Genomic DNA, 19,910 nt, shown 5'->3' with positions numbered 1-19,910 from the left:
GCCTCTGGGAGAGTTCCTGCCCATCCGACTCACTGGTGGGGCACACTGTCCTGTGCGGGGGACATGGCTGGTTGTGGGGGCGTGTGGGGGGGCGGGGCGGGGCTCGCACCTGCCTCCTCTCCCCAGCCCACACAAGGGGCGGCGGTGCTTTTCACTGGGTCCTCCCACCCAACACTGAATAGAGCAGAATGGTGACACGGGAAGTGGTTCTTAGAGGCCCGGTTCTCCTCTGCAGTGTCCTTGGAAGCCCGTGTCCCCCGCAGCCTCTTCATCTTCCTCCCAGCCTCCCTATCCCTCTCCCCATCTGCCACCACTCGCTCACTGGGAACACTCGTGTGGCTCAGTCCTTTGAGCCACCTCGCTCGGGGTCTTTGTGCTTTAACTCTGGTTTCTAGTCAGGGGATGGAGTTTCATGCGGTGCTGACAAGATGGTGTTCATCAATAAGCTTTGCAGAAGCGGTTCTGTGCCTGGGGGAGGCCTCTGAATTACCGGAATCCAAAGCTTGCCCTGTATCGTCGCTCCACTGCAGGAAGCTGGCCACCAACAAAAATACAACCCCCTGGTCTCATGTAGAAAAAGATAGAACTCACTGGGCCACCCCCTTGACCCAGATGAGAATGAGCTGAGAGGAGCCTTTTCAACCTGAAGGAAACTGAGTGTCTCCACGTGACCGAGGGAAAGTCAAGTTCATTCTGCCCTTGTTACTTTTGCTAACAGTGTCAGGAAAAATGACCGATATGTCAGAATCCTTAACCGCATGAATTAGTGAGGATGTAGGCCAGGTCATGGTAACCGGAGGCTTTGCCACCGTGACTGTTGGCGCCTTTCTCCTTGTCAAGCCCGCACAGGCAGGTTGGCCTGCTGGGGCAGCTCTTCTGTCCCTGGGGGCCCGGTTCCCTCCGCCCTGTTTCATCTTCGACAGCCGCAGCCGCATTTCAGCCTGTGCTTTCAGGCGCAATGCAGACTTAGCTCCAGTCCTGTCCCTTTGCCTCTTACTCTCAAGAGGTCATGTGGCCACTCCTCACTGCGCCTGAGGGATGTGCCTGGCTCCCATTCCCGTCCCTCCGTAGGAGATGGAAACGTACTGGGAATTGCACCGCCATTACGCCATGACATACGTCCCAAGGCAATCAGACAGAAATAAAGACTGCATAGCATCAGGGGAAGGATTCGTGGAGCCTGCTTTATTACTCATTTGTCAGAGCTAATTTTAACATCGGCATCAGCCTCTGTGGCCTCAGGGAGCGTGCTGTGTGGGGATCCAGAAGCAAGCCTGATCAAATGGTTTTCACGCCTGCCTTCCTTTTCCTTTGCACCGTTTCCCATTGACATGTGACTGTGGACCACCTTGGGCTCCCAGCGGAGCCTGGTACAGTCCATTCCTTTCGAGTTCATGGCCAGGATTGTAAATCACCTGTGTTTAGGAGAACTTGTTACTCTGTGGCCCACAACAATGGCCCCCTTATGGAATGCTGCATAAAAAGATGGTTTGCAGAATTCCACTGACCTGTGTTCTTTGAAATGGCCTTTGTGAAGAGGCTGCTTCAATGCATACCTTGAACAGTTATTTAGGAAGAAGAGAAGTTCCTTGGAGTGACAGGTGGTCGTGGCCAAAGCCTACTTGAGAGGGAACGGTGTGACTTTGACCCAAATCTTTGATGGAGATGGTCCTGTGGCCCCAACCATGCATGTAGGAGAGATCAGGGACCAACCCTGCTCATGATAACCCTTGGAGATCCGGCTTCATGGTCTGTGTGTTTTGAAAGATCTCTCGAAGTGAATTGGAGCCGTAGCCCGTTAGGGGTTGAATTGTGTCTCCCCCCACCCACCAAATGCATACGTTGAAGTCCTAACTCCCAGTACCTCAGAATGTGACTTTATTAGGATATAGGGTCTTTGAAGATGCAGTTAATTATGATGAGGCCATACTGGAGTAGGGCCGGCCCTAATCCAATATGACTGATGTCCTTACGGAAGGGGGACATTTGGACACAGACACATATGGGGAGAAGGGCATGTGAGGATGAAGGCGGAGATTAGGTGATGTGTTTGCAAGATGAGGAACACCAACCAGCCAGCAATCAGAAGAGGCCAGGAGGAGGTTCTCCCTCACAGCCCTTAGAAGGAAGCAACCCTGCCAACACCTTGACCTTGGGCCTCCAGCCTCTGGAACTGGGGGAGAATAGATTTCTGTTGTTTAAGCCACCCCCAGTCTGCAGTACGTCCTTGTAGCAGCCTGAGCAGGCTAACACAGGGCCTATAACACCAGTTTAGCTCATACGTTACGTAGCATTCATCACGAGGGCCCACGACGACCGAGCAGAGGCTTTGACCCTGCTCAAGGCAAGAAGCTGTGTTCCCGTTGCTTCTGTCTCAGCTCTGCTGACCTTGGGCGCACACACTCCTCTCAAGGGTCACGCCCTCCGCGCGTGCCCAGTGAAGCACCTGTTGTATCACCCACAGCCAGAGCTGCCCTGCTGTTCTTCAGTAGCATCAGATGACTTCCGGGCCACTACGTCCTCCCATTATCTGTGCGTATGAGATGCATTGTCTCTTCCTCTGCCTTCGAATTGAATGAGTATCTCTGAAGCCTCTTTGTTTTGCAGATGTGAATAGGTCCACTAGTCCCGCCTCGTCTTCCTTCTGGGGGCAGGGGTGGGAGCACAGACAAGCCATTTGCCGAGACATAGCTAATACGGCCAGCTGAGGGCCTAGATGAGACCTTCTCTTCCCCTTTCCTTTGAGGTCCAGGGGAATTGCTAGAGGCTACAGAACTTCAGCCCAATGGATCCCAAACTAGGAAGAGTGGTGAGTAGACCCTCCAACGTCCAGAGTCTAGGGGACCAGAGTGCTAGACCTCATTTGCCTAAGGAGTGTGTGTGCTGTGTGTCCTGGGCGTCAGGTGGGTAGAACGGATGCTCATGTGGCCCTTGCGATGCTGCCACCGAAATGTTCTTAGGTACTCACTGTCTCCCCCCAAGGGAGGTGGTATCTGGAAGATTTTCCAGGAGCTTATGCAGTGCCTGGCATGCAGTTGTGCCAGTGAGTGGTGGAGCCCGGCGGGGACTTGGATGAGGCCCCAGCAGCTGCTGCAGGTGGGGCGAGCTAGGACATAGGCCAGTGTGCTTTTCCATGCTCGTTTTTTCTTCCACAAAGCGCATTTTCCTATTAAGTATTCATAGCTGTTGAATGTAGAAGGCAGGGTACCACCTAGAGGAAGATGGAAGATGTGGAGAATCATACACATGCAGGTGCAAACTGCTGCCTTTCTTGCTAAACCCTGAACTCCCCACCCCCAACCATTTGTGTGCCTAGTTGTGGGGTGGAGGCCCAGGAATCTGCATTTTAAGGGTGTCATTCAGTGATTTTTAGTGTATTCACAGATACGTGCAACCATCACCACAGCTGATTTTAGGATATTTTCATGACTTCATTAAAGAAATCCTGTACCCTTCGCAATGACTTCCCTATTTCCCAGTCCTACCTCCAGCCCCGAGGAACCCTGCATCTGCTTGGATCTCTTTTAGGGCTCGCTACGGTGCAGGCAGTTAGCTGTTTAACAGGAAGCACTTCTAAGGAAACAAAAATAAAAGTTTAGATTCTAACAAACTCCAAAATCTGTATTTGAGTCTAGAGGGCGATCAGTTGAGATTTTTCGGGATGTTGGGTTTGGAGCATCTTTAGATGGTGCAGCAGTGGGTGTGATTCTGCTGAATTCCTGCTTTGCTGTTTGGGTGACTCTGGTGACGGGCACTGGGTGTTCTGGTGAACTTCCTTCATGGCCCCGCACAGCCGCAGGTGGAAAAAGGTGTCCGTGTATGAACCACTGCAGTGATTTCTTGCAAGTTTATATCAGCTTCGGTTTGTAGGGCTTTCGGGAAAAGGGAAGTTTGAGTTCTTAGTGATTCCAAGTCAGAGGGTGGGAGAAAATTGGAAACATTAGTTTGGAGAGTTGTAGCTAGTTATTGGAGGAAACAGAAAGAGCTGGGGACCCAGCCTGGTTTATAGGTGGGTGACAGTGACTAGAAGTGGGGCCTGATAATGGGTGCACTACAGTTCTGCGCTGAAACACAGTATTCTCTCTACCATCACCTCCGTTTCTAGCAGATGTAATCACAGTAGGATTAATTTGTTCCTAAAGTAAGTCTAGTCGCATTACACTTGGCCTGGTTATTTATGTAAGTGCAGCAAGAATAGTGATTGGTCATATAGGCTCTTCTTAAGTCTGCTTTGCCAGAACTTTCAATAAAGAATCTCAGATCAGACTTTTCTAAAGTTGCTCTAGACCAGGAAGTCAAGCCAAGGACTTGCCATCATTCTTCGCCTGCAGTACCTACAGATCTGGGTGAATTCCTCTCTTCTTAAGGGTCCCCAAGATCTATTTTTAATAATTTTTTTATCGAATTATAATTAACACAGTGTTATTTTCAAGTATACAATATAACGATTCAACAATTCTAGATATTATTTCATGCTCTCTATGATAAGCGCAATCACCAATGTTACTACCTTGTACTGACTCTATTCTCTATGCTGTACTTTTTATCTCTGTCAATTATTTATTTTGTAATTGGAAGTTTGTACCTCTTAATCCCTTTTATCTATTTCACCCATTCCCCGCCTCTCCTCTGGCAACCACCAGTTGGTTCTCTGTATTTAAGAGTCTGGTTTTCTTGTTTGTTTGTACCTTTGTTTTGGTTTTCAGATTCCACATATAAGTGAAATCATATGGTATTCGTATTTGAAGTTTCCTGGGTCTGCCAGAAAGTGTCCATCCTTACTCGCCTGTGAGGCTAGAAACTGTTTCTGTAAGCAAGAGACCAGGCTGGTTTGGGGGTGCTTTACTGGTTTGATAAAGTCAATTTTAGTTCCTTAAAACTGGTCATATCTGATTCTATGCATATTATTCTCAAATTTGGCCTTCCAGTCAAGGCTTTGATAATCAATGTTTTAAACTATATACTCTTATGAAGAGGACAGATTCCTATTTAATGTATGCATTTGCATACACACACACATATATGAATTATATTGCAATGAAAATAAGAGCACTCAATAAAAGTTTACAAATTCTGGAGGGCTCAGGCAGGGAGAAAAGCATAAATGTTTCATTTCTGTTTACAGAGATAATTTATCAGATTACTGTAAGTTAAAGATAGCTTAAGAAAAGAGATAAAGGGTTTCCTTAAATCTTAAAGGAACGAGCATGATTTCAAACAAAAAGTTAAAAAATGACAATCATCCTCATCAGTTCGTCTGGTTCCCTGTAGTGAACTTTTGTTTTGCTTGATTCTGGATTAGAAGTTTTGTGATGGCATCAGCTCTTTCTTATTCTGGGAATCCATGCTCAGCCCCATGGCGGGGTCTGGGAGCCCCTCTAGTGCTCCATCATGGAGCGTTCTTGCTGCAGCTGATTACAGATATTCTGGGAGAAGAACCAGAGTGAGGCAGTAACCATCTGTGACTAAGACTGAAACATAGCCGTGGCTACAGATGTTCGAAAGCTCATTTTGAACTGACTGAAATTTGGTTATTTCTGAGGGACACAGCATTTCAAATTAAACGTTGGAATTATGATGGATTCGATGTACAGTAAGAACATGGACAGATTTCTAGAAATTTTATACAATTTTTGAGATACTTGTATTAGTAAACCTACAAATATAACCTGCAGAAGGTTAAACATCACTTTTATTTGTCAATGCTTCTCATGTAATTTAACATATCACATAGGCCTAATTATAGTTTAGTTAATTATAGTTAATATCACTCCCAAATCGTTAAGATTTTCCAGGGACCCTCGGGAAAAATCCCCAAATTGGTTCTAGGTCAAAAAGACTTCATTTAGAATTTGACTTTTGGAAGTTGTCAAAAATGTCCAGAGGTTTAAAACTTGATTAAATATGATCAGAGTTCACATGACATAGTAACTTCGTTGTCTATTTAACCAGAGAGACAATTTAAACATTGCAAGGGCAAATCAGAAAGTCACATAGTTTGGGGGGAAAAAAAAGGAGGAAGAAGAAGAAAAAACACTTTAGTTCTTTTAATATTGAGGAGACTCAGCTTTCTTAAGTAATCAAAGACCTGATTAAGGCAACATGAAGTACAGGAGGTTATTTTGATAAGGCACATAATCTTTATTTTCTGGGCAGATTGCTCAACATGTAAAGAACAATCTTTTACAATAATCCAAGAAAATCTTGTTCTTTGAATTGAGAAAGAATATTCAGTTGTAGTTTTACATAGTCACACTGTTGAGAGTAGAGCTCTTAAAAAAAAACTTATAATAAATTCATTTACTTTTCTCCAGTTTCACTACACAATATAAGATTTTCTCTCTTTTTGCCCAACTTTTGATACTTGTTTTTATTTTTTATTTTCCTGTTTTTAAATTTTGAGACAGCCTTTAGATAACCCCTAAACTAGGACAAAATTTCTTTTCTTTTAATAAGAACACATCTTCACACCTTACATACCCCCCCTTTTTTTTTTTACCAAAACCATATCTTACTTTCCTTGTGTACTTTGTATACAGAGTTTATTTCTTTACCCTAACTATTCTCAGCAGTTTTACTTACATATATAGATTAGAATTCTTAACCCTTGTAACTTTGATATCTAGTGAACACCGGGAGGTAAGCAGTTGTGAGCTGGTTGTTACGTATTCTGTAGATCAGCAACTTTATGAATACATCATTTCATAATTTTTACAGACCTATGCTTCCTCGTAGTACAGTTGACTTTCAATGTGGCAAAAGAATATATTTACCAATAGACTTATCTAACTTTTGTCTCTCTGTAATAAGCCAAAAGTAGATAAACTTATGTTTAAAACTTAGGTTTATAAATGGTTTCAGTATTTTATCTTATTTAGAAATGGACTGGATATTTAATGAATATCCATCATTAAGCTTAGTATAATTTTAAGGTTTCAAGTTACCAAAAAGATTTTGGAAACTTTTTAAGCAGACATATTTTATAAAAACCTGAGCACTGTTTGGGTTGCATCTGGGAGGAGAGTGGAGGTAGGGGCTGCCAAGTCCTGACAGCTGTCTGGGCATCCCACAGAGCTCCTGCCTCAGGGGGCATGTGGGTGGATTGCTTATGGGATGGAGCCCAGACAAGCTGTTTTAAGTTTAGCCTCACTAATTTGGGGCCCATAGGAAATGCAGCAGGAGGAAGTGAACCAAAAGGATAGCCCCACTCCTCCCCCTCCCAGCCCTGTACACCGGACAGTAGGTCATTCCTGCACATCCAGGTGCAAGGGACTCTTGTCCCCAAAGCACCTCTCCCCTCTGGCCCCCATAATTCCTCAAGTGTCCTGCATCTCAATTGCTCTTTCAAGTGATTACAATCCTCCCCATTCAGAAGCTCTCTGGTTGGAACAGAGGTGCCTTTTTTGGACTATGCATGGCACTGAAAAGGACCACACTCAGCTTCCAAGGCCACTGGCACATAAAGTTGGGGGCGCTGTTCCCTGTCTACCACTGAAGGAATGGGGTGCAGCGCATCCTGAGGGAGTGGGGAATTTGTGAAAGGAGAGAAGCAAGGGGGGAGTGTGCCTAGGTGGAGGGGAGAGTGTGCCCAGGTGGAGGGGGGGAAGTGTGCCCAGGTGGAGGGCGGAGTGTGCCCAGGTGGAGGGGGGGAAGTGTGCCCAGGTGGAGGGCGGTGTGTGCCCAGGTGGAGGGGGGGAAGTGTGCCCAGGTGGAGGGGAGAGTGTGCCCAGGTGGAGGGGGGGAAGTGTGCACAGGTGGAGGGGGGAGTATGCCCAGGTGGAGGGGAGAGTGTGCCCAGGTGGAGGGGGGGAAGTGTGCACAGGTGGAGGGGGGAGTGTGCCCAGGTGGAGGGTGGAGTGTGCCCAGGTAGGGGGGGGGAGTGTGCCCAGGTGGAGGGGAGAGTGTGCCCAGGTGGAGGGGAGAGTGTGCCCAGGTGGAGGGGGGGAAGTGTGCACAGGTGGAGGGGGGAGTGTGCCCAGGTGGAACCTCCCAAAAACTGTAGGATGAGGAGCAACCCAGTGCCCCGGGCTCCCTGAGTCTGCTGTACTAAGAGGTTTTAGCTTTACAGGTTGCTTGGGCACCTTGTTACCTCACTCCACCTTGTACTGCGTGCAGCCCGGGGTCTCTGCAGGAGCAAGGGTCTGGGGCAACGGCACAGAGCCCAGAGCCCCTGTTGACGTGCACCTTGGTTTACAGGTGAGCTCATGGTGAGGGGCCCGCAGTTATTAATATATCCCATGTCCTCGCCTTGGAGGCTGAGGGTGTCCAGGACATGGATGTTTATGCCTTTTCAGGCACAGTCACTGGAGCACGCAGCTTTTCAGGGAGCTTTTTCTTCCTGCGGATCCTATCCCCCTAGACTTGGGAAAGTGTGTGGTGAGGCGTGTTCCCAGGGAGTCTGCATGTGGGCACTGCACACTGAGGCTGGGGAGCCCCTGCCTTCTAGGAAGGGAGATCACTGTAGGGACTTCTGGTCAAGGCTCCCATCCGCTTCAGATACCCCAATTACATGTGCTTTCAATTTTTGATTACAAAGACATGGACTCAGAAACACAATAAATATCCCTACTGAACAAAAAAAAAAAACTTACAGTGGGGAGCAGGGGCTGAGGCTGCTGCTTTGTTGGACTCTGGGTCTACAACAGGCCGTGGCGTCCAGGAGTGAGACTCCTGCAGGGTCATAGGTCCCAGAGTGCCCGGGCATGGACGGCAGTTGGAGCCATTGCAGAAGCCCCTGCGGTGGTGCATCCCAGCCCCGCTGCACGCTGTTTGGGAACGAACGCTAAGCCGCCTGCTTAAGACCCGATCGTGGACCAGGCATTGTGGGGCGCCTGGTGGAGGCAGCCACGACAGCCCGAGGCAGAAAGCATTCTGGAGAATAGGACGGCTGTCACTGAAGTGGGGCCCGCCAGTGATGACCCGGAAGTACCTAAGACCCACAGGAAGAAAGCCCACAGATTAACGGAGAAGCGAGGTCATAGCCTCCGAAATACAAACCCTAGAACTTGCTTAAAATGGATGCGAATGATGTATGTTTACATTCTTCAAGAGATGGATGATTGCATGCGGAAGGCATATATGAGTCAAGAACAGACTGGTATGAAACACAACCACTTAGAAGTCCTGAAAATGGAAATTAGTCATTGGAAAAACTCAGGAGTTCAGGTAAATGCATAACTAGCCCCCAAGAGAGACCTAGTCACCTGCACAACACCGTGTCCAGGAAGCAGAGCGAAGAGGAAAGAAGAAAAAAAGAAAAGCTGAGAGAACTGGAGAACACATGACAGATTGAAAGACGCCCATGGTCGTAGTTCTAGAAAGAGAGTCAAGGGAATGGCAGAGAAGCCGCGCTAGGAGAGAGAAGGAGAATTTTACCGAAGAAACGAAGACACAAAGGAGTCTTCAGTTTGCTAATGGATGCTGAGGATTGAGCAAGACGTACCAGTATGTCAGACACCTCACAGTGAAGCTGAGGAGTAAGAGGAAATCCGAAATCCCTTAGGGGAGGAGGGGTACCGTCGGCCACGATGCTCTGCGGGGGGTGTGCTGGTTGCGGGTGCCCGGCATGCACAGGGCCCCGGGGGCTGCAGCAGCTGGTGTGCACTCTGTGGGTGCACAGCTTCGGGGCTGCCAGGCTGTGGATCGGGGACAGAGGCCAGGAGAGCCTCCCGCAGAACGAGGAACACATCCAGTGTGGGTTTTCTGGAAACCCTCGAGACTCTTGAGATTGCCGGGAGGGAACAAAATCTGCCCAAATTTACATTTACATTTCCCTTATTCATGTTATAGCTGAAATAGACCAATTTTGCTTTTTTACACAGTGTTGAGATAGAAGTTGTGACGTCAGTGGAGATCAAGTATGCTTGGTGTCCTTCAGGACTCTGCACGTAATTGTTCCCTAGGAGCTGACTGGGGTCTTAGTCTGCGACAGGCACTTAGGGAGGTAAGGGAGACAAAAGTCCTAGCCCTCCTACAACTTACCTTCAAGCAAGTCGGATCATTATGAAGTGGACACGTAATAGAATATGAGGTAAAATAAAGCGCAGGGTGGCCTGCGTCAAAATTCACGTCCACCTGGACCCTCAGAATGTGACCTTATTTGCAAGTAGGGTCTTTGCAGATGTAATCAGTTAAAATGAGGTCATACTGGGGTGGGATGGACCCTAAAGCCTCTGCCAGTGTCCCTCTGGGAAGAGAGGGGACGCGGAGCCACACCCAGGCGGAGGCAGGTGAAGCCAGAGGCGCAGATCGGGGCCCTGCACCTGTGAGCCGGGGGCGGGGGCCCCCAGGATGGCCAGCCACTCCCGCACGTTGAGAAGAGGCAAGGAGGGACTCCCCTAGAGCCCTCAGAGGGATTTCTAATTTCCGACCTGCAGAACCCTGGGAGAATCCGTTCCTGTGGGACGTTGTTCCAGCAGCCCTAGGGAACTAACATGGGGGATGGACGTTCGTGCCCTCTCCTCGGGCTGCCCTTGTTCCCGAACTTCCATTTGTGGAACTGTTTCTTCACAGCCTGCGGTACTACTATTGCAAGAGGTGGCCCGGTCTGGGGTCCGCCCTTGCCTTTACGCTCCCGGGCCATCCGGGTCTCCTCGGCTCCTCTGTGCACACCGCCCTCGTCCCGCCTCCCTCCTCCTCCTGCTGGAGCTTCCAGATGCTTCTCTGTTCCGCTGCCGCCAGGACCCCGATTTCGTCTGCTGTGCCCTGAGATCAGACAGTCCCTCCTGCAGGTGGTTCAGATTTATCCTGTTCACACTCACACGAAAAGTCCACCAAATGAGATTTAAAGGAAGAAAGAGACAACAGTGGTTCCCGTCTAACCACAGCCGGGCGATCTTAGCACACGACGAGGGCCTTGCCGGGCACAGCGCCACTGATGATTTGGGCTTCACACCCTTCAGCCTCAGCACTGAAGGCCACGCCCGGCGCGCGGTCCTTGCCTTTGAGGAGACCCTCCAGCTCCACGGGTGACGCTGCCGTCAGGGCACCGCGCCTTTCAGGCCGTGACCTCGGCGACATGGCAGGCCTGCAAGGCCTCTGGCTCTCTCCTTCACCCCTTCTCCGGCTGTTTGCCGTCGCGCTGTGAACTGGCCCGTTTCCAGAGGGCAGCCGGCTTCGGAAGTGGCGCAGAGCAGGACGGCCTCTCCAGCTGATGTTCGGACAGGCCCAGGTCCCTGGCCAGACTGGAGGGAATGAAAAGGGTCACAAGAGGCCTTTCTGAGGTGACATCACGGGCAGACAATGCCTGCTTTCTCCTTCCCTGCGGCCTGCGTGGGGCGAAGACCGGAGGGAGGCAGAGAACATGCACCCCAGCAGTCGGGAGTGGCCAGGATAGAGCACTTAGAGCACTGTGTACAGAGCCTGGGGCCCCGAGGGCACTGGGGGCAGGCTTCCTGCCTGTCCTACCTGCTCCCCAGGACCGCACCCAGCTCCTCTTCCACCCCCTGGCTTCTGGCCCTCTCTGGTGGAGAAACTGGAGGTTCTGGGGACTTTCTGGGGAGCTCTGCTCCCTGAAACCCTCTCCTTCATCCTAGACTGCCTCCAGGCTGCCTTCCGAAAGCCACGCCCCGGGCTTGCTCAGGCTTCTAGGGACTTGCTGAGGAGTTAGTTAATCTCTGCAGAATCACTGAGTTCAGTTCAGCTCCTGCAGGGGAATTAACACATTCCAGGAAAGCCTGGTTTGGGGTTGGGATTTTATTTTTAATCCTGTCATAGTGAAATAAAGTAGGCAACTCAAGCATTTTTTCTGCATTATAACAAATCCATCCAAGCAGATCAGCCTCTGTAAGACAATCACACTGGGCTCCAGAAGACTCGGTAAGTAGAATTCTTGGTGTGCAGGTTGACTCTGGCACTAAAGTTTCTTACAGGCAGAAAAGGGTTTGGCCTCTGGCCATTGTGTGCCTGGGGGGGAGGCCAGCTCAGTCAGGCTGTCTATGGTGGGAGGCAACCCTGTTTTCATTTTCTATTGTTGATTCTAGTCAACTTCAAAATCCAACCACAGTAGCAAATGGGGAGGGAGTGGGTTTCATCAACAGCTTACCCCATTCCCAGCCCCCTTTTAGGGCACCTGCTGTGTTCCAGGTGGGTGGTGGATGTGCCCTTCTGAAGGCAGCCCATGGTGATTTCAAGGCTGCCATCAGCTAAGCACACGGAGCATCTAACTTTGTCCAGTTGTCTGGAGCTGGGAGAGGACAGTGAAAACAGGCCTGTGTCCCAGGGGACGCTTGGCAGTAGCGGGGGGTGGGGAGGCTCTAAGGAGGTGGAGCTGGACTGGGGCCCAGGGGCGGTTACACCACAGACCTGGGCCTAACTTCAAGAAGTCTTAAAAGGTAAAGTGTTTAAAACTAAGATTCAGCACAGGGGCTCTAGGAAATTTGTTCCCAAAGAACAACCAGCTGGAATTAGCAGAAGCCTGTGGAGCAAGAAAGGTTTCGTCTGGGACGGGCCCCACAGGGCTGGGCTACCTGCTCTCCCCAAGAAAACAGGAAGCCCAGGGCCTTCCCGGCTCTGCCCCCGTGACCCCATGCTTCACCTTCCAGTTCTCTGGCAACTTTCTATATCTACAGAATTTTGTTGGGTGATTAGTTCAAGGTCAAGCGTGACTGTAACACAAGGAGACAAGCGGAAAGGTAAAGGAACATGAGAAACTCCAGGGGGGGGGGCCGATCTGCAGCCTGGGTCCCACCCAGGATCTTAAAGGCGCGGCTGGTGCCCAGTGAATCCCCGTGGGCCTGAGGGTGAAGGACAGCAGGGCTCTGTCGGCTCTGCAGGAAGGGGGAAGTGAGGGGTGAAGTGTGCAGGAACAGTCTTTCTGGAAGATCAGTCTTTGGCCTGCGGCTCCCACTGGGAAGGAGGCAATTCCCACGGACACTGGAAATATTCTCAGTCCTTGCGGTCACCGTTTTCCTTCTTTGCCCGTGGCTCCCTTTTCTTCTTCAAATTCCCCTTTTTATTTTTTATCAGAGAGGAGCATCAAATAATTTTTAATGGAAATTGAACAAATGAATAATAAAAGTTCAAATATTGATTTAGGTGTATCAGCTGCAAAAAATTAGCCTACTCCATTTCAAAGGGCTTTTCCTGGGTGCCCAGAGCTCCATCTTCCTGCCAGTGCGGGTCTGAGGACTCATTTCCTTGGGATTTATTTGTAACCTTTGGCTTTTGGCTCTGCTTAGCTGAGTTTAGCTGAATCCAGCCTCAGTCCTCTCAGAACAGAAGGCAAAGGGGGCTTGTCAACGGCCCACTGGCACCATCTACTGGACTAAATTCTTAATCTGTTCATGAATGAGCCCGGCTCCCTTTCACCTTTTTTTTTTTTTTTTTAAGATTTTATCTATGAGAGAGAGAGAGAGCATGAGCAGGGGTAGGGGCTGAGGGAGAAGTCGACTCCCCGCTGCACAAGGAGCCTGACGACATCATGGGGCTCGATCCCAGGACCCTGGGATCATGACCAGAGCTGAAGGCAGACGCTTAACCTACTGAGCCGCCCAGGCACCCCTTTTTACCTTATTTTTACCCACTCCTTTGCTTCCTTTATGGGCATTTCTCCAACTTGGTGATATATTATTGAATGAGTGCTTCCGTTTATGATCGCTATTTTTATAATGACTGTATTGCACTGTAATTCACATGCCTTACAATACAGTTCACCCATTTCAACTGCACACTCCAATGGCTTTTAGTATATCCAGTTGTGCAGCCGTCACAATTTCAGAACATTCCAGCCACCCAGAAAGAACGCCTGCCCATCAGCACTCGCTCCCCATTTCCCCCAATCCTCCCAGCCCTCGGCAGCCTGCCAGGTCCCCCGTCTCAGGATCTGCCTGTTCTGGACATTCCACATACATGGGCTGATAATGCAGATGGTAATCTGCAGTATCTGTGTCCGGTTTCCTTCACTTCCCACCATGTGCTAAATGTTCGTTGGTGCCGTGGCGTGGGTCAGCCCTCCATCTGTTTTCGTGGCTGAGCAACATCCCCTTGTGTGTGGCCGCCACGTCTTGTGTATCCGCTCGTCTGCGGATGGTCATTTGGATTAGCTCTGCCTCTCGGCTGCCAGGAGGAATGCAGTCGGGGGCCTGCCCAGGAAGGGGCCGCCGCCTCACATCCCCACCTGTTGTAGGACTTCTCCATTTTAACCCGTCCTCGTGGGTGTGAAGTGATTTTCATCTCCCTGATGGCTAATGAGGTTGAGCATCTTTTCATGTGCTTATTGGCCATTGGTGAGAGAAATGTCTCTTCAAATCCTTTGCCCACTTTTAAACTGGGTTAATTCGTATTTTATTATTGAGTTGCAGTTTCTTGTATTGTAGACACGAGTCCTCACCTCGGCCTGGAAGCGGAGGCCAAGGGAGGAAGCAGCCTACATCTAAAATGGTTCTATTGTAAAAATGTACAACAATCCAGAAGGAAGAGCTGGGCGGGAAGAAGAGCATTAGTTTAGCTCGGAACCTGGTCAGCCTACCCTCCTCTGGACCCAGTTTTTTTGCTCTGAGCCCAGCCTGGAGCCCACCATGGGGGCGGAGGGATGGTGGAAAGGGGCCGCGGGGGAGGGAGGAGGGGGGAGGCCGGGGTCTCTGGCAGGTCCCACATTTACAGTTAGGGCCCCCTCAGCGATGGAAGCAGAGAGGCCAGAAGGGTTTGCGGGGAGACGAGAGCGTGGCTAACAGTGTCCACGTGAGCCTCAGGCCTTCCGTGTTGCATCGCAACAGGGCTTGGGAGTTTCTGCGGAAGGCCCTGTACCTTTAGGAGCGATGGGAGAAACGCACAAGACCACACAGGATTTTAGAGAGTCCTTACCAAATATTTTTTTTCTAATAAACTGGTTGATCATACAGAAAAGTTTTGTTTTGTTTTGAAGTGCTTCCCACTAATCTCTCTTACAAATATTGCCCCTGCCACCCGGGCGTAGGGCACTGACTTACCTTCTCAGGACGAGAGCCGATGGGAACGATTCCATGGCAGGAACAACCCAAGCGTGGCGTTGAGAGACGGGCTTGTTTTCTTGGTTTCTGTCTTACTGAAATTCTTAAGTGTTGAAAATGAAGCATTTCGGTGAAGATAAAGCAAAGGATATCTTTCCTGTTCTACTACCTTTGTTATTTTAGTCCAAATGACTGGAAGCAGCTGTGTTGGATAACATAAGCTTTCTTGAATTATTTGAAAGGTTGAAAGTCCAAAATCCGGTATTTATTTTGCTGTCCCTCCCCTATGGCCCACTCCAGGTGTCCTCTCTCCTTGCCTCCCTGCTGCTGCTTGAGAGAGGCATGTTCTCTCCGTCCTCCCCGCCCGCTGGGCTGTTGGAGAAGGCCTTCCAGTACATCGATCTCCATCAGAATGAGTTTGTACAGGTAGGAGAAACTACACCCACAAAATGCTTGCATGACATACCCTTTGGGTATCTGGGTGAATGCTTATTTGCTGGGAGGTGTGGATTTTTTTTTTTTTTTTTTTTTTGCCTGAAAACTTAATTCCATTTAAAATGCCCATGGCGGGTGCCTGGGTGGCTCAGTTGGTTAAGCGACTGCCTTCGGCTCAGGTCATGATCCTGGAGTCCCGGGATCGAGTCCCGTATCGGGCTCCCTGCTCGGCGGGGAGTCTGCTTCTCCCTCTGACCCTCCTCCCTCTCATGCTCTCTGTCTCTCATTCTCTCTCTCTCAAATAAATAAATAAAATCTTTAAAAAAAAAAAAATTCTTTAAAAAAAAAATAAAAAAATAAAATGCCCATGGCTCCTCGCTGAGTTAAACTAATAAATATTTGTTACATTTAGGGAAGAGATCCCTCCGCAGCCTTTCCTCCTAGAGAGGGCATTCCTAGCGTGTTGATCAGGACTGTCTGGGTAGCGATGATGCCCGCTGAGCTCAGGCTGACCCTGGACCATCATCAGAGTGCCCATGCCCCGCGTTAGAGGGGCCTTGTTGAGGCCCCCTCCTCCTGCAAAGCCTTCCTGCGACTCATCCCCCACCCCCACCCCCCATGACGCCATCCCAGAGTAATACCACCTGGCTACAGCAAGCTTTAGGTCCAGAGTTCTGCCAAGTTCAATGTCAAAGCTGTTTTGTAGTCCTTGTGCAATGTGCACTTTATCTCCTCCCTTATAATCCTCTGCTCCATTCCGAACTCACTACGTGGCAAACTGCCCGTGGTGTGGGCATACATCTCGGGGGAGAAGAATGGAGCCGGAGGGCTAGGAGCAAGGAGAGAGGGAGGCCTGGGAGCAGAAGGGTGGGCGCAGGGAAGGGCCGTAGCCTCCATCAGCCTGCAAGTCCCCTTCTTCTCTGCTGACCTGCTTGTCCCCTGGCATATGGGTGAGTTGAGTCCACCACAGCCGGGGACTCCATGACATGTCACAGGATCTTGTCCCCTGAGCCCCCATGCCATGTGTGGCCCACAGTTTGTGTTCAGTATATGTATACTGGAGCAACCAGCCAATGTTAGCAACAGTCAAGAGTTCGTGTCTCCTGCTATCACACAACGCTGAATGGCCAGGCCGCAGGTCCTAGACTTGACCTTCATGGAATCCTTCCTCGTGCTCGTGGGAGTATTGACTTGACATAATGCCTATTGGGTTTTTGAAGACTGAGTGGGGACTCTGGCTGTAGGTTGGAATTAGCAGGGGGAGAGGGACAGCGTGTGGGGGAGATACGTTGATTTGGGTCTTTGAGCCAAAACTCTCCTCTCTGCAACTTCCTCACATGTATCCAATCCATTACCTTTAGGGACCACTTGGCAGCATCTGTTCTATGAATTCCAGTTTAAGTGTGTAAAACACAATATTCCTTAGGCTAAATGAATTTCTTCGTAATAAAAATTAAAGTGCTACAACCAGAACAGAGATCAGACTAAAATAAGTTGGAGAATCCAAGATCAGTCACCCAAAGTATGCGTAGTTTTTTTAATAAAAATGGTGGCTATCCCAGTATAAGCAACTCGAGCTTATAATCAATCAATGTGATTGATTATTATTGGTAATTCAATATTAGTTCGAGTTCGTTGAGCACCCACCAGCAGCCAGGCACTGAGCTAAGTCTTATGCACGTCATCATCTCTAATCCTCACGGAAAGGAATGCTTGTTTTCTTTGATGACTCCCCTCGCTTCTGTGGCCAGCTGTGTGCCTTTTCCACACATTAAGCAACTATCTAGTTCTCGGGACACCCCACAGTCCGACTCCCTTCTGACACCACCTGCCTGGTGTGAGTGTCACCCTCCTACCCCCACCGCCAACAGTGGGTGCCAGTCGCATTCAGGCAGTGAGACCCCCTTATTTACATGTCCCAAGCGGTTGCAAGTCAGGGCTCCCACGAACCCTGCTCTAGTCCCATCTTTTGCTAGAACAGCTCTAGAACCCAGGAAAACACTTAATTATGTTTGCCATTTGTTATGTAATAAAGGACATGATAAAGGGTAGATACAAGCAGCTGGATGAAGAGGCACATAGGGCAGGGTCTGGAGGCACCTTCTGTCCCACTGGGGTTGGGGTGCGCCACTCTCCAGGCTGCAGTCACCAGCCTGGAAGATCTCTGAACCCTATACTTTCGGGGACGCTTATGGAGGCTTCATCATGTGGGCATGAGTGATTATTAACTCATCTCCAGCCCCTCGTCCCTCCCCAGAGGATGTGGCTGGGTGGGGAGCCCCAAGCTTCTAATCACAGCTTGGTCTTTCTGGTGACCAGCCCCTGTCCAGGAGCCCACTAGAACTGCCTCATTAGAACAAAATATTCTCCTTTCTCCCAGGAAATTCCAAGGGAGTTAGGAGCTCTGTGTTAGGAACCCAAGACAGAGACCGAATCTCTGAACAGAAGATGCTCCCAGCACGTTTATGGCATGGGAAGTTGTAAAGGTTGTAGGCGCGCTGGCCAAGAGCCCAGGACGAAGACCAAAATAGGTATTTCTTATTGTGTGGCAGCCTCACGCCAACAGTGACCCACAGGCAGAGAGCACTACCCTCATATGGAGGAGGGAGCCAAGGCTACGAGCCTGAGGAGCATCCGCAAGTCATACAACTTGAATGGGCCGAACCCAGGGCAGGAGCCAAGGCGTAGCCCTGGGGCACATCACCTACCGGGTTCTGGAGGTGTGGGGGCAGGGGGACGACCACAAAGCCAACAGGCACCGTGCAGCCCAGCCGAGGCCACTGTGTGGTTGCTTAGACTGAGCCGCGAGTTCCAGAGGCGTCCAGGGGCCTTTGTGGGAGGCCCAGAGTCCCTAGGACGGGCTGCCAGCCGGTAGCTCCCGGTCCCTAAGAAACGAGAAGTGGCGGGTCCAAGGAGGCACAGGCCCAGGTGTCCAGGAAGGCAGCCTTCTCCCCAGCCTGTCCTGCCCTGTTCTTCTTCATGAGGCAGACATCTCTGCCTCTGGGTTCTTGAGGACACCAGCCCATCTGCAGTCGCTGAGGAAGACTGTGTTTGCTGGCTCAGTCTTCGCGGCAGGCGGCCCGCACTGGGGATTTGGTGCCTCGTGCCTCGAGCCACGTCCCCTAGAGTGGACGTGATTGACAGGGTCGGCCCCCCTCGGACGAATCACCTTGTCACCTCTCCTTACAGACGCTTAAGGAGTGGGTGGCTGTGGAGAGCGACTCGGTTCAGCCCCAGCCCCGCCTCAGATGGGAGCTCTTCAGAATGATGACGCTGGCTGCGGACAGGCTCCGGCGCCTGGGAGCCAGTGTGGACTCCGTGGACCCGGGTGTTCAGCAGGTGTTGGACAGCCCCCCCCCCTCCCCGCCACGAGCTGCCACTTCTGTGGGCATCGGCCCTGCCTGCCCTTGAGCGTGGCAAGACGGGGACTTGCTCCCATCAGATCCTCCTCAAAAACGCCCCCATCATCTCAATTCCCAGTAAGATAAAAAATTACCTCTTGTCCCAGACGAGTCGGGATTACTGATTTCTTGTCGTGGCAGCACTGGGGGGCAGTAGAGAGCGAGTGGGGTGGGTAAGGGAAGGAGAGGCCCCCCTCCCCGTACCATTCATATCCTTCACATGTGGGTCAAATTTCTCCCCAACTGTCCTTTCCCTTATGTTCAAATGTACCTTTCTCAAAGGATCCAGTCTTTGATCAGAAACACTGCTTATTACTGTGTCCCGGTGGCAAATGGTGATCCTTGATCCAGGCGCCAGTGCTGCCTGCTTCAGCATGGATGAGTCTCCGAATGGTGTGTGTTTTCCAGAACCACGTCCACCTAATTTAAGCCATTTGAGTCTGAGTTCATATTGGAGAGCGTGTTTGATTAAGTTTACTGTTTGCCCCTATGCATCCAAGAAAGCACTTTTACTTTTAATTATTTTTTATGTTTTAGTGAAGCGTCTCGTGGTACCCATTTTAGAGGTACATAAAATGATGATTAGAAAAATTATGTGGGCTCTACAAAAAACTCAGGGGTAGAAACTGGACTCCTAATGTCACGTCTGAATTTTCTGGGAGAACTAAACAACATTTTTTTTTTAATGTGATCTGTTTTTGTTTTTTTTTTCAGCTGCCTAATGGTCAGACTCTCCCGATACCTCCCATCATCCTGGCCGAACTGGGGAATGATCCAAAGAAAGCCACCGTGTGCTTCTATGGCCACTTGGATGTGCAGCCTGCTAGACAGGAAGATGGGTGGCTCTCAGACCCTTACACGCTGACGGAAGTGGATGGTCAGTGACACATCAGTGCTGGGTTCTTTGTGGACTAGGAATCGAAGATGTGATTCCTGTCCCCAGCTCCAGGCCTTACCCTGTTCTTGTTAAGAATGGACAAATGCTACCAGTCTCATAGTCTACCAGCTGTCCAATGAGGCTGGCTTTTTTCTCATTTGTGAAAGAAACTACGAGCTATGTACACATGATGTGTGCCCCTGGGCAAAACTGACTCCCAAGATGGGAGTTCTTGGGAGGAAGAAGTTGTCTAGGTCATACATTTTCCTT

The 19,910-nt window shown here is 50.0% G+C and overlaps 1 protein-coding gene across 1 annotated transcript in view; it reads left to right on the top strand.

The window, feature by feature from the left end:
* Nucleotides 1-9,461: 9,461 nt before the first annotated feature.
* The window catches only part of CNDP1 (carnosine dipeptidase 1), a 25,778-nt gene continuing 15,329 nt past the window's right edge, over nucleotides 9,462-19,910 (top strand). Inside the window, exons 1-4 of the mRNA XM_045886549.3 lie at nucleotides 9,462-11,817; nucleotides 15,228-15,353; nucleotides 18,552-18,701; nucleotides 19,478-19,640. Coding sequence (XP_045742505.2) covers nucleotides 15,270-15,353; nucleotides 18,552-18,701; nucleotides 19,478-19,640 — 397 coding nt within the window. The 5' untranslated portion in view covers nucleotides 9,462-11,817; nucleotides 15,228-15,269. The remainder of the gene's footprint in view (nucleotides 11,818-15,227; nucleotides 15,354-18,551; nucleotides 18,702-19,477; nucleotides 19,641-19,910) is intronic.

The sequence above is a fragment of the Mirounga angustirostris genome, unplaced genomic scaffold, assembly GCF_029215605.1.
Source record: "Mirounga angustirostris isolate CCGP_5_RB_7025 unplaced genomic scaffold, mMirAng1.0.hap1 SCAF_14, whole genome shotgun sequence".
Lineage (NCBI taxonomy): Eukaryota > Metazoa > Chordata > Mammalia > Carnivora > Phocidae > Mirounga > Mirounga angustirostris.
This window is presented reverse-complemented; position numbering and strand designations above follow the sequence as displayed.